Source organism: Salvelinus fontinalis, chromosome 2 (genome assembly GCF_029448725.1).
Source record: "Salvelinus fontinalis isolate EN_2023a chromosome 2, ASM2944872v1, whole genome shotgun sequence".
Classification (NCBI taxonomy): domain Eukaryota; kingdom Metazoa; phylum Chordata; class Actinopteri; order Salmoniformes; family Salmonidae; genus Salvelinus; species Salvelinus fontinalis.
The window spans coordinates 41,376,663-41,393,937 of record NC_074666.1 but is presented as its reverse complement, the minus strand read 5'-3'; the positions used below and the strand labels follow the sequence as shown (position 1 = coordinate 41,393,937).

Below are 17,275 nucleotides of genomic sequence, written 5' to 3'. Positions count from 1 at the left end.
TGCTACTAACATACTTTTTTATTATTACTTTGATCCTCTAACTTGCTTGGATTTGCTTTTTTATTCCTTTGTTTATTCTCAATGAATCTTTCAAACTTGCATTTTTGTATTTATGACCTATTTTCTATCTCTTTTTTTTCTCTCTCCCTTTCCCTTCTTCTCTCCCACCTCCCCTTCTGTCCTTGTCCTGTCTTCACGTGTGATGTTGGGCACTATGTGGACCATAACATTTGTCATACACACTATTTTGTTGTATTTTTTTGTGTAAAATTGTATTTTCCAATTTTTTGCTGTGAATATCACTGTGAACAATCTTTGGTGTGTTTTGGCCTCAGCTACCCTTGGTTCCTCGTGTGTGACGTACACTCTGGCATCTCTCATGCTCTCCACGCTGACTGTGTTCTTGCTCTCATAAACTGTGTCTCGCTCAATGAGAGAGGATAGCTTGTCCTTTCAAATCTCGGCCAGACCCCTTTGTTTTCTATGCCTTTTGACCCATGTGCAGACACACACACAAGATGAAGAATCAAGATATCAGTTTCATGTTAAATGGTTAAAATGGGTTGCTTGATACTTATATCATTCTGAATGTTCTTTTTTTATCATCAATGTTTATTTTGCATAATGAAAACAATATGGATTTGAATAAGGCAACATTGTTTGTGAAAAAGTTTTGTCATACCACAGAATGGAATTGAGTCCTATTGGGAAATTGTGAAAAAAACTGTGCCTACCTTATGTGTATCTAGATACAAGCTTAAATTGTCATTGTTCCTATTGTACATAAAAGGGAAGGCACATGTTTCAGAGGAATTTTGTATTGGTTAAGATTGGTCATGAAGATTAAGACATCTCAAGTTTTTTACGTCTTCTTTTCATAGTCACAAGGCTCATTTTGAAAGGGATGGCTATATGAAGGACAAGCTACTGCCTTGTCTGTTTGACGGTCATTCAAATCATGTTTTGTGTACATAATCTTTTCAAAAGTTCTAAACTAAATATAGGCTGTTCTTTTGGTTGTTTCTTTTTGCTCTTCTTTTACCTGAAAACAGAAAATGCTTAACATTTATGCTACAGCTGTTTAATACAAATCTGTCAGTCATTTTCAGTAATGTGAAATAATTATATTATATGACACATTTTTGTAAGTACATACCAGTGTGTTTCCATGCTGTAATCATTGTAGGTTTTAAGAAGATATGATAAAATAGTGTTAACTTTTTTCGACATAATAATGGCTAGAGCTCTAGACTTCTGAAATGCAAGTGTGTGACACAGTGCTGAATTCTGTTGACTGTTCATCCTCAGAAATGCCAAGGTTGTTTTATCCCATATCTTGTGCTTGTCTGAAGCTTTAACAAAGTGTCTTATATTGTGGCGGCCCATTCTGGGGCTGTAAACTAAGGTTGGGACTGTCCCTAAAGCCTGGCTGCACTTAAAACACCCTGCCATGGGAAAGAGTGATAGATGTCCTTTGTTCAAAACTCAGATTAGCATTTTGTGATGAGTCTTCTCGCAGTTTTGGTCTCCCCCACCATTTTAAATTGACTCGGAAGGTAATAAAGTGATGCACCGGGAGTTTGGCTCCTGGATTCGCATGTGCCAATCCCATTGTTTGGTTCTTCTTTCATACAAGCAAGTGCCACTCCTCAGAAGCATCCGGCAAGTGTTCATAGGCTACTGCCGGTTGAGATGGAGTTTGATAGTTGTGGCTTTTATGATATCAAGTAGGAAGAGCTAACTGTCATGAGATAACAAGCACAATATGTGCATAGTTTAGAACCTCTGTGGGTACCCATATGTTCACTTTTTTAATCCATGCAGTACCTTATAAGCTTAACCATACTGTACTACTGTGCTTCCTACAATCGGAGTCAGACCCAGAGGGCAAAACTGGTTGCAATGATGTCAGGCCAACGTCCTTGGTGACATACATGGTCAGGTTGCATACTGACTGCAAAGGGACCAGTGACCATATTACAACCAAAATATGTTGTCTTTTCCAGGCATTTTGATGCCATAAAAGATGTCTTAACTTTGCTCCAATTTGACCAGAAAACCAGTTTACAACCAGAAAACGACAACATTATGACATCCGATGCAAAATGTTGCACGCTGGGTAGGACACTGATGCCTCATACGGTAATGACTATTGTCTCTTGGAGAATTTTTTCAATTGGCTTTGACTGTGTTTCTGTCCTACTTCCTGTATTCTGTTTGTTATCCGCAAGATATGAAAAAGGTGCGGCAAAAATATATTTTATGCCCCTTGTTGACACAGCATGGCTCTGTTTCTCCATTTCCGAGAAAGCTTTGTGAGGCGGCCCCTTCGGTGTTAAAATGTGTGATGTGATTTATCGCACTTCTTAAGATGCAGCGGGAAAACAAGAATTGTCGCCCTGCCCTGCAGGTAGATGCTTATGCTCTCTCCCACTCTTAGCAACAGCAGTAAATAAAGAGCTGCCGGTCGGAGCTATTGCCGCCACAGAGGTTGACTCAACTTTATAGACTTTCAGAGAATATGGCCAATCAATGTGAGAGGAAATAACAATTGGCCGCTCTGCTGTACTCTGCCTCTCTTTAGAAGTCTTATGCCTTACTGCTAATTGCTGCTCACTGTAGCTTGGAGCCAAGCCAGCGATTTGCCAGGACTTTAAGAGTTGTTCCCCAGCACTGCAGCAGTCACTGAAAAGTATTTTCCTATCAGCTCCCTGGTGCATGGTATTAATAATTCAGCTGCCCTCCAATGCATTAGCTTTACCCATATGAGGGGTATAATTAAGCAATAAGGCCCGAGGAGGTGTGGTATATGGCCAATATACCACAGTTAAGGGCTGTTCATAAGCACGCTGCAACGCGGAGTGCCTGTCCACAGCACTTAGCCATGGTATATTGGTCATATACCACAAACCCCAGAGGTGCCTTATTGCTATTATAAACTGGTTATCAACATAATTAGAGCAATAAAAATACATGTTTTGTCATACCCGTGGTATACGGTCTGATATACCGCGGCTGTCAGCCAATCAGCATTCAGGGCTCAACACCCAGTTTATAGTGAGGGTTATATCAACAACTGTAATTTAAAGCCGTTTCATCAGAGGCAGAAACACTCCGCACTAGATTTATAGGAATTTATACCACAGGTATCCATTTTGGCTCAAATCTGGTGACTCACTTAAATGATGACCTTTTTGACCATTTACTATCATTTCCCAGATTAGATTTTGATATGATTTGAAAGTTCCATTTGCAACGTACAGTATTAGTATATACTGCATGGTGCTAAATCTTTGTCAACTATTGCCAATTCATATTTTTTTACTTACTGTTATATCATCCCTCTCTATGCTTAATGTAGACTGGTGAAATTATAGAATAGCTTTCTATATTTGCCTACAACCAAACCGTATGCAGTCAACAACATTATTTCAAAGAAGTGACAGATATAATACACTCCGGTCTGACAAGACGATTACATTATACAAATACATCAATCAAGGGTGTGTGTGTGTGTGTGTGTGTGTGTGTGTGTGAATTTGTGTTTCTGCCACACAAGGTATCCTCCCTCTCAAGGTACCAGTGTATTTAGAGTGGATTTGCATTAAGATGCACATCCTCTCTGTGCAGCCGAGTCTGTCTCCTTACACACATTTGTAAGCCAGTGATACTGGAGCCCAAACGTCGGCTACTGTTTGCCAAAATCACTGTGTGTGTTACAGTAAGATAAGACCCAGGCTTCCTGGTTGTTTGGAGGGAACGCTGGAATACGAGACGGAGCAAAAATCTTAACACATTTCAATGGGAATGAGCACTTTGCTGAATTTTTTTTTATTTTAAATTTTTATGAAAGACTTCCTTCTCGTGCATTTCATTGAACTCAGAAAGGGAACAATGTCAATGAAATTACATGATGGTTCACATGACCTAAATAAATGCCTACCTTGAAGCCTACCCTGTTTGATAAGTGATAGAATTATTCAAGTACATTTTGTTGCATTGATTCTACTGTGAATACTGTGATGTGTGTGAGTCTGACATTTGGACATCCTGATATTCTCAATATGACAAGAGCAAAGAGTAAGTCCAAATCGAGGATTGCCTGTGTGTTGCTTTAATTCAGAATATAAATTGTCTCATATTTGACACCTAACAGAGCTAACAAAAACTGGAATTTAATTTTGTTCTGTCATCATAATTCTATCTAACCTGTTTGTCATGTGTAGAGCATAATGTGTCAAATCAACCATACTCCAAATGTATTTGAATTAAGTTTTAGATTATTCTGTTTGATCAAATCTCTGATCTCTTTGTGTGTCTGTTTACTGAATGCAAATTAGCTGCAAATGATTTCCAAATTTGATTGTGTGAGATTGATTTGACACAAAGCATAGTAATAATTGTTTTGTGAAACATTCATCTGTTTAACAGTTTTGCGGTTGGGTTACAAGCTCGTATTAATTTTGTTCATGATGGTGTGTGTTTGTGTGTGTGTCGAAGGCAGAGTATTAACAGTGTGGATACATGGTCATCCATTGTAGTAGAGAGATACATACAGTGCCTTCAGAAAGTATTTATGCCCCTTGACTTATTCCACATTTTGGTGTGTTACAGCCTGAATTCAAAAGTGATTAAATGTATATTATTTCTCACTCATCTACACACAATATCCCATAATGACAAAGTGAAAACATGTTTTTAAAAATGTTTGCAAATTGATTGAAAATGAAATATAGAAATATCTAATTTACATAAGTATTCACACCCCTGAGTCAATACTTTGTAGAAGCACATTTGTCAGCAATTACAGCTGTGATTCTTTCTGGGTAGGTCTCTAAGAGCTTATTTGTATTCTGTACAGGCTTCCTTCTTTTCAATCTGTCAATTAGGTTAGTAGTGTGAAGGAACTACAAAGTTGTTGATCAACCATAGTTTTCTCCCATCACAGCCAATAAACTCTGTAACTGTTTTAAAGTCACCATTGGCCTCATGGTGAAATCCTTAAGCAGTTTCCTTCCTCTCCAGTAACTGAGTTAGGAAGGACGCCTGTGTCTTTGTAGTGACTGGGTGTATTGATACACCAGCCAAAGTGTAATTAATAACTTCACCATGCTCAAATGGATATTTGGTTGCTTTTTTATTTTTACCCATCTAATAAGTGCCCTTCTTTGTGAGATATTAGACAACCTCCCTGGTCTTTGTGGTTGAATCTGTGTTTGAAATTCACTGCTCGACTGAGAGACAGTGGATAATGGTATGTGTGAGGTACAGAGATGAGGTAGTCATTCAGAAATCATGTTTAACAATATCATTGCACACAGAGTGAGACCATGCAAATTATTATGTGATTTGGAAGCACATTTTTACTCCTGAACTTAATTAGGCTTGCCATAACAAAGGAGTTGAATACTTATTGACATTTCAGCTTTTCATTTTTTATTAATTTGTAAACATTTCTAAAAACATAATTCCACTTTGACAAAAAATCTCAATTTAATCCATTTTAAATTCAGGCTGTAACACAACAAAATGTGGAAAAAGTCAAGGGGTGTGACTATTGTAAATTCTTCTGAATATTGTAGTATTTTACATAGTCCTGGATATTCATTTTCTGGTAAGTACTGTTGCTTCATGAAAACACAATCCATTGCCTTTGTTTTGTGCCCTTCTTATAGGCTTTACTTCTGCATTGTTTTTGTTTGTGTGCAGTATTCATCTATGTAAAAGAGATTTAAACATATTTGCATAATGTTTGATTTTACTGTCTTTCCACTGCCTTTTGCTTTGTCTTACAACTGTCAACAATAATGAGAGTGGGTAAGCGACAGACCCATATGGGGTCATAAAGGCATATATAGACCCGTATAGGAAGTGATGATAAGACAAGCATCTTTATTTAATGAACCAGGTGCTCCAATGGTTGACTGTTTTATGATTTTTGATTGATGCCCCATTAGACTTCCTTCATGTTCTGATGTTTAGATTTGATTAGTGTAGGATGTTGTGATGGGCATGTCTGGTGTGTGACCCTAATATTGGTAATATTTATCTGCTCACCTTAATATAGTACCTTAGATGGCTGATACATGCCGTGTGTCTAACATTAACTTGGATAGTAACTGACCATTGTTTATTGGTTAAATGCAACTAATGCAATGCGTTGTGATTTCTCTCGGCCCAAGTGTGTATTTTTTGATAATCTGATTATCAACCTATTTTTAGAGTCTTAACAGATCAAAATTAGTTGTTTTTTTCTGTGTAGCATCACTCTGATGTATTTTTAGTAGAATATGTAATGATTTGGCCCAGAGCCTGTTCAAAGAACAACAACACACTTGACGCCTGGAGAGAAGCAGTCTGACGGTATGAAGTTATGGATGAAAGGTTGGAGATTAATACTGACTCTAATGCAACGTTTCTCTGTCTCTATCTCGTCCTCTCTCTCCAACGTTCTCTTTAACTCCCTCTCTCCCCGTTTCTCTTCCTCCCTCCAACCCTCTCTAACTTTCTCTCCACTCTTTTGGTCTCCCTTACTCTCTCTCTCTTCCTCCATTCGTCCTTCCCTCTGCTTCCTTCCAGACACTATGGATAGCGGCTCAGGCCTAGGCACAGGGGCCATCGTGGGGATCCTCATTGTGGTCTTTGTGCTGCTGCTGGTGGGCGTCGACGTCACCTGCTACTTCCTCAACAAGTGCGGCCTCGTCATGTGCATTGCCGTCAACTTCTGCGGCAAGTCCGGACCCGGAGCCAAGAGCAAGGACCTCGAGGAGGGCAAGGCGGCGTTCACGTGAGTCTCTCTTCTTATCTGCTCCCTGGCTCCCTTGCTCTTCTCTCTGAAATGCTGTATGCAATTTGAGTGTCCTGCTCATCCAGCATCCCACAGTAGCTGCTCTCAGACAACGGACCACAGTTTGACAGTGCAGAAGTGCAGGGTTTTTAAAACAAAAATGACTCACTACAATGTACTTGCACTGCACCAGCATTTATTTAAAATACTTTTTCCCATTACAGGAAGGATGAGTCCAAGGGGCCCATTGTGGAAGTGAGGACGGAGGAGGAGCGCACTCCTAACCATGAAGGGGGAGGGTCTACAGAGCCTAACGAGACCACCCCTCTGACTGAGCCTGAGTGAGTACTCCAGCACTGGCTGTGGGTAGACCCCCTGCTCTGGGGTTGCCCTACACTGGCAAACCCATACTAATTGTGTAATATGTCTATGCATAAGACATACTTCTTATTCCATAATGACAGCAGTTGAGTGTTGCTGACATATTGGCTAAATTAATTGATCAAATAATGGGAGAATGGAATATCAAAACCTGATACTGAAGATGTGCTCGGATGTTTGTTGTTTTACACTGATATAGTTGTTGTACTAAAAGCCTCAAACATTTAATAACTTAGACCCTAAACCCTTAAGCACCTGATTTTGATTTAATTTGCTTAAGATAGTGTCTGTGTCTATACCTCACTCACTTTAACATTTTGAATCTCTAGTTCTTTGCTTTATCACTGCATGTAGCACTCACTCTGGATGTCTGTTTGTGCCTTGGCCTCACCCCCCTACCCCTCCCTGCTCTCTTTTTCCTCTCACCCTCTTACGGCTCGATGGCTCTTCTCTTTCCTGCTTTCCTCTCTTCACAGGCCAGCTGCTGACACTACCGCCACGGTGGTGGACTTGCTCCCTTCTGTAGCCACTAACTCTGAACCTGTCACTGAGAGCTTTAGCACAACCCAGAACAGCCCAGCTAGCGAGAGCACCACTCTCACCTCCAGCACAGCTGGCCCAACCCCTGTCCCGGCTGAGTCCAAAACTGCCCCCAAAACCTCCCCTAAAAGCACTCCTGCCCCCATCCCCCAGTCCAGCACGGCCAAACCTAGCACCCCCGCACCCCAGCGTGCCACCCAATCCGACGTGGCTCCCCTCGTTGACCTAAGCGAGGCTCCTAAAGCCACACCCTCGTCCGACCCCAAGCCCCCCACCCCCACAACCCCATCCTCGAAGCCAGTCAAGGTCCCCTCCAACCCCCCCTCTGCCACAGCCGATGCCGCACCGCAGAGCCAGCCCGAGTCTGTCCAAAGCCCCTCCGCCACCAGCAGTCAGAATAAGGACTTACAGATAGACGGCCTGGCCAAGGATGTGTTTGATGCCCCAGGCAAAGGCTCCAAGGCCCCGGCAGACTCCACTGCTGCACCCGCCCAGGACGAGTATGACCCCCCTCCTCCTCCTCCTAGTCTGTTTTACTGTGTGTCCTCGCTCACCCTCTATCACCACCTCCTACTGTGTCCTGTTCTTATAGTGATGGGCTCTCTCTCTCTCTCTCACTCACTCACTCACTCACTCAATCAGATGTTTTACCAAATCTGATAGACACGACAGAATTATGGTCCTGATATTACTGCCACAATCATCTTCTGCGGTTGTTATCTCCTGAAAACAATCTTTCTTCGCAACAATACAAAGCCATTTCGATCAGCGCCGTATGAAAGGGCTTTGTTCTCGGTGAAAGCTCGTACATTTCAGTCTTATCTCAGGCAAACCCTAAGGATGATCAGGCGAGCTCTGTAGAGCGGTATTCCAGGAGCTTGCTCCGATTACACCCTCTCTCTTGTCCCATGCTTTTCACCCATCTCCACGGCGTCTCCAGACTCTGTCACGTCTGTTTCATGTGCTCAGTGTGAACCTGCTTTCATCTGTGAAGAGCACAGGGCGCCAGTGGCGAATTTGCCAATCTTGGTGTTCTCTGGCAAATGCCAAACGTCCTGCACGGTGTTGGGCTGTAAGCACAACCCCCACCTGTGGACGTCGGGCCCTCATACCACCCTCATGGAGTCTGTTTCTGACCGTTTGAGCAGACACATGCACATTTGTGGCCTGCTGGAGGTCATTTTGCAGGGCGCTGGCAGTGCACCTCCTTGCACAAAGGCGGAGGTAGCGGTCCTGCTGCTGGGTTGTTGCCCTCCTACGGCCTCCTCCACGTCTCCTGATGTACTGGCCTGTCTCCTGGTAGCGCCTCCATGCTCTGGACACTACGCTGACAGACACAGCAAACCTTTTTGCCACAGCTCGCATTGATGTGCCATCCTGGATGAACTGCACTACCTGAGCCACTTGTGTGGGTTGTAGACTCCGTCTCATGCTACCACTAGAGTGAGAGCACCGCCAGCATTCAAAAGTGACCAAAACATCAGCCAGGAAGCATAGGAACTGAGAAGTGGTCTGTGATCACCACCTGCAGAATCACTCCTTTTTTGGGGGTGTCTTGCTAATTGCCTATAATTTCCACCTTTTGTCTATTCCATTTGCACAACAGCATGTGAAATGTATTGTCAATCAGTGTTGCTTCCTAAGTGGACAGTTTGATTTCACAGAAGTGTGATTGACTTGGAGTTACATTGTGTTGTTTTAAGTGTTCCCTTTATTTTTTTGAGCAGTGTATCTTCATAAGTCTAGCGGGTCTGACGCATCTCCTCCTCCCCGGGCTCCACAGTGATTTGTCTGCCACACGACAACCAACCAGTCTTGTCAGGCATCTTACAGGCTTACTAGATTCCTGAGCTTGTCCACTGAGGACACCTTCTTCCTCTCCTGCGGAGGTAGAATAGTCTCCTCCGCAGGCTGTGCTACAGAATACTGATCCCTCTGTACATTCAAAGGACTAGTGTTAGACTATGCCAGCCTTGTTATGTGGACAGTCCTTAGATTGTACTTTTATTTGACTTAGCTGTCCGACTATTTTGAAAATCAGCCCTGAAGGCTGGTTTCGAAGGCCACCCCTAAGAGGTTGACCTTGGGCACCCTCGGATCATCAATGTTTGAAAGCCCATTGGGCTCTTGCTTTTCCCATTTGGTTCCGCTCAGCCAAAACATAGGCACTTAGTTTATCTGCATTTTGGCTGTGGTGGGCATGCATAAACACCAGCCTCTTTAGTACCCGGGACCTTCCCTGCCGAACTTGGCTGCAAACATAGATGTCCACGGGGCATGAACAGGAATGGGGACTATTCAAATATTTACAAGACACTTTTGTTTCTTCCTCCCCCTTCTCTTTTCATTGTTCAACGGTTTGTTTGCCCCCCCTTCCTCACCTCCCTTTGCTGCCTTTGAGTATTGGGCTCACGCTTCTATGTCTGCCGCTGTCAGCTCTGAGCCCAGGGCCCCATGTGCGAACTGCTTTAATCAGTACAGAAAGCAAACAGAGCCGCTACACTCTCCCATCTCAGAATGGAGGACTGTTTATATTTTACCAAGGCAGAATGAAACTGCGGGACTGCAGGATGATTTGGCCCCCCACAGCATTGTGCACACACACAGACACACAGCTCTCCCCTCTAGCTGACATACACAGAGACACACAGCTCTCCCCTCCAGCTGACATACACAGAGACACACAGCTCTCCCCTCCAGCTGACATGTAGCTACAGTAAAGTGCAGCTGGCAGATGTAACTGCTCCTCCACATCTGGGTGCTAACAAACAGACAACTACTCGGTTCCTCTGTTTTCATCCATTATATCGTTATATTGGACAGAAATCGAGTTCCACTGGGATTTATCTTCCTTGCCTCCCAATATTATCCACACCAGGGTTCCCATAGCAACAGGGGCAGAGTTCACCCTCCAGCCATTCCAGACTAGGCTAGCCTAGTTTCCCCTGCCCTGGCTAAGGCCAGGCTGCTTAACAGACCCTGTCATCGATGATCATGGTTGTCAATGGCAGTTTGTCCTCCAGGCGATAACAACACTACACTTTTATAGCTATCCAAGGCCGTTACCCTAATTAGTTATATTTATGTCACCTTAGCAGGATTCGTGGAGAAAAGCCTTTCAGGCTCCCAGTTTATCTTCATTGTCTAGCACAGGGATGGGCAACTCCAGTCCTCGGGGGCCTGATTGGTGACACACTTTTTCTCCATCCCTAGCAAACACAGCTGATTAATCAAATTGCATTCTAAACTGAAAGTCATGATTAGGTGATTATTGGAGTCAGGTGTGTTAGCTGGGGTTGGGTCAAAGCTGTGACACCAATCAGGCCCTCGAGGACTGGAATTGCCCACCCCTGGTCTAATAGCTAATTTGCCTGACTTGCTATTTGTTTAGGTGGTTGTTTTCCTACACCAACTTTATTTTTGTCCCTGTTGATACCATTCCTGTGCTACTCTCTACTGCCAAGGTCAGTCAGTGCTGAGATCAATGACCCTATGACTTCCTCCGGCAGCCAACCTGGTCATTTTATCAGGACGCTACTCTGACACGTTCAACCGCAGGGCGATACAGCACCAGACGTCTGACAGGGAACGCTACCCCTGAGGTGACAAAATATCCACTGTAATAGTCCTTTCCTTGCCAGGTTGAAGGTGGCCTGAGGTTTCCCACTCTTTCACAGTGGCCGGCAGAGTGCTTTGGCCCTGACACTGCCAAAGAGGGAAGCACCTTTTCACTGATGCTACTAATCCCTGCTGAGCCGTAAGGCGGTGGGTGGTGGTCTTGAAACATGCATAGCCAGCCGGGCGGTCACCCACTGCGGCCAGCAGCAGCAGTCCTCCCAGAGAGGGTTATTATGGACAAGGTAATGGAAGTCCTGCTGCTGTCGTGATCAAGCCCAAATCTCTGGGATCAGTTACCTTTTGTGGAGTCTGGCTGACAGTAGGAGCCAGATCCCGGTGGACTCCAACAAAGCCCAGTCCACCGGCGGATGGTGTAGATAGTAACCTAAGACCCTTTTCGCTTTGAGGCCGCCATAATGACCCACAATGCATCTGTCGCTAATGGAGACTCACATCTTTATCAGCAATCATCAGTTACCCCAGTTCCTTGTTGACTCTGTCACTGTGCCATTTTATACAGGGGCTGTTCATCAATGGGTTACCCTGGTAGTAGAATACATGGTTTCCCAGGTACGATACAATGCCATGGTAGGTGAAATTCTCCAACATGGTTCTTTGCCGTACAGAGTACCGTACTACTCAGTTAGCCTGGGAGTCCTCGGGCTTAATTATTACCAGAGAGAGGCCAAGTCCATTCTCATGATCTAGCCCATAGTCATTATTAATCACCTGAAGTGTTTGTTTGAAGAATATCATTTGAACAGAAAGGCACGGTACCAGAGGTTGATGAAAAGCATAGGTCAACTGAGGCACAACGCGCCAATGAAGACTTATGCCAATTCACTCTAGAATTCTCAGCTCTACAGCTTGATCCGTTTTGATCATTCATTAGCATTTATGATTAGGCTGACACATACAGGCCCAAAAGTTCGTTTTTTTCCCCTTGACAGTCAATCAATACAAACTAACCCCGGACTAATCATAGGGGGAAAAGCAATTTGCTGTGACGTGGACTAGACTTCTCTGTCACATCTGATGAGATACAAGTTAGGCTTCATTTCATTTAATTATCAAAGTGCGATCTGCATGACTTGTGAAACTGCACGACTAGGAAAAAATGTCTGGCCCAGTCACAAAGCTTATGTACTTTACTGCACTTTTGGATAGAATGAAAGATAGTAATCAGTGACACATTTAGTGACCACCAGACCAAAGGGGTAAACGACAACGAGGTATAATTTTGTTGCAGTCTTGAAGTGGATGTTATGTAGAACAGTCATTGACTTAATGTTGGAAGTTTTTTCTCCGTTCTCCCCATTCATCATTCGCTCCTCCTTCAATTCAGACCATCTGTATCAACTCCCAGTATTGCTTCGTATTGATGTTCTGTTCCAGTGTGCCGTTCCCTCATGTACTGTATCTCTGCTCTCTCAATATAATATAACCATGCATTCTCCCATGAAACGGCTGTGACATCCGCGTGACCGTCTTTGATGTCAGGATAGGATAGCAGAGCAGATCCTGTTATGTGTGAAATGCATTTGGTTCCAGGGGATACACATTCCCTCTAAAACCTGAAGCAACTGTTTTTAAATGCCGCTTAGAACAGACAGTTGTGTGCTGCAAGAGATTGGTATGCATCACTTAAAGAATCTCTCCTTTTGTGTGGTTCTCTCCTTCCCTTCAGCGGTAAAATCGTGACAGACGATAAAAGTAAAGCGCCGGAGACAGCGACAGAGGTGAAGAAAGCCCTGTCTGATGTTAAGACAGTCCCGAACGAAGCTGCAAAGACAAATGGCAACGAGAGCAAAGCATAATCCCGACAGCGAGAAGGGAGGGGGTCGGGTGCACCACAGTCACAGACCTCCAGAGGAAAACGTCACACACCACTCCGTCAAACAACAAAAAGCTCAATAAAGGGTATTTTTCTTCAGTGTCTTCTATGAGTTCTCCGAGCAAAAGATGAGTTTGTTAGACATGTAGAGCGGGAATAAGACCTAATGCACCTGCCTTAGTGTTTCTTTATCTGTTATTCCTTTTGTCATTTTCTCTGTGTTCACGTGAAGGAAAATCCTTACCTCTAGTTCACTCTCCTTGACCTCCTTTTATATGTAACATCAACGTTACCAGTCTTTTAAATGGGACAGAAGCTAAGTATCATTGGCACAGATAACCATGGGAGCTGTAGCTTTACTTCAGAACAATGCCTTTACGATGTGCACACACCTTACCCACACACTATTTCCATGTTCTCTTTGTTATGCAGTAATGCCATCATTATTTCCACTGCTAATGGATTTTGGGGTAATTTTTTGTTGTGTGTTTAAATAATGTGCAGAAGTAACTGCATTTTATTTTATTGTATCTTTATTTTTCATGTATAATTTTCGAGAACTAGAGAGAGCATATTTTTTCATATGTGGTTGTCTTTTGTTTTATTTTTGTTCTTGAATATTTACATTGTGTAAACTCTGTCCCAAGATTGTGTAGACACAACAAAAACAAAAGAAGACACAGCAGAAAGACAATGTTTATTCCACAGTTATAGAGGTCGGAGTTGGCGGTTAGCGTTACGCAATTTATCGTCTCTAAGATTCCATTTTTTGGTTAATTTGTTTTGGCAAATATAAGAACACACTTTCTCTAACACACACACACACACACACACCTCTATATCTTCTTAATTAATTCTCCAATTAGATGAGCTTTGGACCTGTTCCACTCCATGGGTTTCAGGGCTCAGCTTTAACCCCGGAAATGTTGCAGGTCCCAAGAGGTCACAGGAAGAGACGGGCATACAGAGTAGCATGGCTTATGGGAGAATGATGTAATCAAAGGCCGGATATGAGTGGTAGCAGCTGAATGTATGAACAGAAGTCCTTAAAATAGCCTAGAAACAGTCCTATTTATTCCCCCATTTGATGGCTTTGTCCCATAACTTCAGAATACTGTGCCTGTTGCGAACAGCACTTCCAATGTAGTGATTGATTGGGCTTCATCTCAAAATGCAAGGGGATAAAAATGTATGTGTTGTGTTTTTCAGCATATTTTATGCATATAAACAAATGTAATGGCCGGATTTATACATTTCTTATTTAAGCCATAGTACTCCGGTGTGGATTTGGTAAAATCGAAAAATATAAAATCTGACCTTTTTGTACAGCGTTTGTCATACGTTAGACTGCAAGCTTGTGCACTGTGAATGCGTGAATATCCTAGTGTGAATACGTGTTCTTTGTCATAGAATTTAAAAAATATGCATAGTTTGGTTGTGAAAGGTATAGCTAATAGTACAGACAACAAAAAAGTTCCATGAAAAACCATGAAAGCAATGAGCAGACGAAAACAAGAAGACGGTGCCTTCTGAGACGCTTAAAAATGCAGCATGCATTCCATCCTGCTCAGTGTCTGCCTGTTCTAGGAGGTGAGAGCATAAGGTTTCGTGTCCTAGTTCTGTCCATTGCCATTCCTTTACTACACAGTCCAAGGAAAACACACAGGAAGAGTACTGACAATGTAACTGGTTTGTAAACTGTGAAATTACTAAACCGCTGCGTCATTGTGTTAGTGCATTAACTCAGCTTGGGGGGTGAAAATGGAGGTGGTCAGTTGTGTCCACATTGTTTTCACAAAGCTCCTCATTCACTGGTTCTCCATGTGACTAATGCAAAATAAAATGTTATCCCCAAACAAACAAGGAAAAACAACATTCATTCCAATGATTAACGCATGATCACTACACCAAAAGTACTTTCACACAAACACAACTTTGGACATGATCAAATATTTCCAATCCCAATTGGCTCAAATGACTTGCAGTGCTCACGGTTTGTCTTCAAAACCGAACATCATTAATGAAGGGAAAAAAATATTTTTCTTGACCTGAAACAAGCATGCAATGTACTCTTATCTTGGATTTCATTGGTGTGGCAGCACTGAAAAGTTCCTGAGAAAGGAATTGACCAAGGCTTTATCTGTTGTACATTGATCTTTTGAAGTGTTCTGTAAACTGTCTGTTCCGAACTTTTTTGTTTTCTTCAAAATAGACATCAAGTGCTTTTACTCCACAAGGCTCTGTAATGTAAAGAGGTGTGTTCAAATGACAATTTCTGATTAAATGTGTATAAACCATTCCTAACCATGTAATAAAAAAAAAGATATGGGTTTCTCTTGACCCAAAAAAAGCTGGACTGCTGTGGCTTTTGACCTGTATGTTCAAATGCTATGATAATGTGGGACCAATTCCTATGTACGTTTACATTGAAATTTTCATTAGTGTACTGTGCCATGAAACTTATTTCAGGAAAGAAGTCGGGGGAACAAAAAAACAATTTTCAAAAACTTTAGTAATGCCATGAGAAAGGGAAAAACGCTCTTTCTCTCGGACTTCCTCACTTCCTGAAAGTAACCGCTTACCTGACACCGTTGGCTTGGTGAAAGTGAGGTGTCACCGTATTGCTTCCACCTCACCAATCATGCCAGTTTATTTCAAGGAATACAGGAAGTACGGAGGCGTTTTTTCAAGTATTTGAATGGAGTCTAGGGCCATGTTCAGTACGAAAACATTGTGGAATGTTGCAGATAGAATTGCCATGACTAGAGATGACATGATTGCTTAGTCTATATAAAGATAGAAATGTATGATGTCGAACAAAAATACCTATCTGAACGTTGGCCAATGTTGTGACCTGCTGAACGTTGCCCAGGCAATCCAACGAGGTTTGGAGTCTCTTACTCCGATAGCCAAACAAAAGTTGGTAATGTGACATTTTCAGTCAGATAGGGGCGTTTTCCCCACCAATATGTTTCCCAGAGACCTCCATTCTCATTCTTACCCACCATTCCCTGCTTTTGGGGCCTTCTCTCTTGTATACAGATTTTTACTAAGTGAAACATTGGTACCACCTCTCTTTCCGCTGTCACTGGTGTATATACTGAGTACTAACCGAAAAGAAGAAAAAAAACAGTTTGACTTTGCATTCTGTCAGAAATTGTGTTCAATAAAGTTAAAGGAAAAATATCATTGCGTAATTGACTTTTACTTAGCCACAACAATGACAAGAAGTCCATCAAAGAAACTATTCTGACAATGTTTTGTTGGAGTTTTTGTTAGTCATGACTTTCAGTAATAGTGTCAATAAAAAAAATATTTTATGGTAGTTTGTAATGCTTGTTTGAAATTTGGAAATGATGAAGGATGCACTTTGTTTACCAAAAAAATGTAATGACAATTTGAGTGATGGGCTCAAATTTACCGAAATCCATTGCTGTTTACAGGATTTACTCAGTCACTTTTTAAGTAAACAACAATGGGTTGAAATACACCGCTAAACACATCTGAGTAAATATTGTCATCCATGATTGTCATAATATGCTGTAACCAGTAACTGTATGTCTGTACCACAACCAACCATACATTGCCCATACACTACAACCATGATGCTGAGGATTATAACCACTAGATGGTAGAAAAGGGCAATTCCATGGTAATGAAATTACACTGAGACTCCTATTTTTCACTTTCAAATGTTTGCTAAACAAAAAACATTGATTTCAAAGTTTAACAAACCGCACAACTCTATGCACTGATTACTTAACACTTTACACAGAACATTTTACAAAAACACATTTACTGAAAGAACTGTGCAGATGCAATGTTTAGTTACAGAATTTTAGTAAAATCTACCTTTTTTTTTACCCGACCAAGTTTTCCAAAAACGTAAATATCTGCTCCGAATTAAGATGCAAAGATGTCAGGAAGAATGGAGTGTCAGCTATGACATGACACATTGAGTTTGAAAAAATCTATTTTGGTTATTAAACTACAGTAGGTGAAGTGGATTTACATCCGGTAACGGAATTACTGTAACGGAATTAAATAGGGATGTAACATTCGCCATTATGAAGCGGTCCTTGATTTTAATGTTTAAGATACACGTGCATCGGTCT

General features: G+C 42.1%; 1 protein-coding gene across 13 annotated transcripts in view; it reads left to right on the top strand.

The window, feature by feature from the left end:
- LOC129819051 (neural cell adhesion molecule 1-like) overlaps positions 1-16,346 on the top strand; it is a 295,364-nt gene extending 279,018 nt beyond the window's left edge. For 7 of the 13 annotated variants that reach the window (XM_055875599.1, XM_055875578.1, XM_055875608.1 and 4 more), the window contains 4 exons: positions 6,580-6,787; positions 7,012-7,128; positions 7,645-8,208; positions 13,014-16,346. In XM_055875599.1, the coding sequence (XP_055731574.1) occupies positions 6,580-6,787; positions 7,012-7,128; positions 7,645-8,208; positions 13,014-13,143 (1,019 nt within the window). In that variant the 3' untranslated portion in view covers positions 13,144-16,346. Of the gene's footprint in view, positions 1-335; positions 1,612-6,579; positions 6,788-7,011; positions 7,129-7,644; positions 8,209-13,013 lie in introns of those variants that run through there. The other 6 variants (XM_055875622.1, XM_055875630.1, XM_055875673.1 and 3 more) reach the window with 2 other exon arrangements.
- Positions 16,347-17,275: the final 929 nt, after the last annotated feature.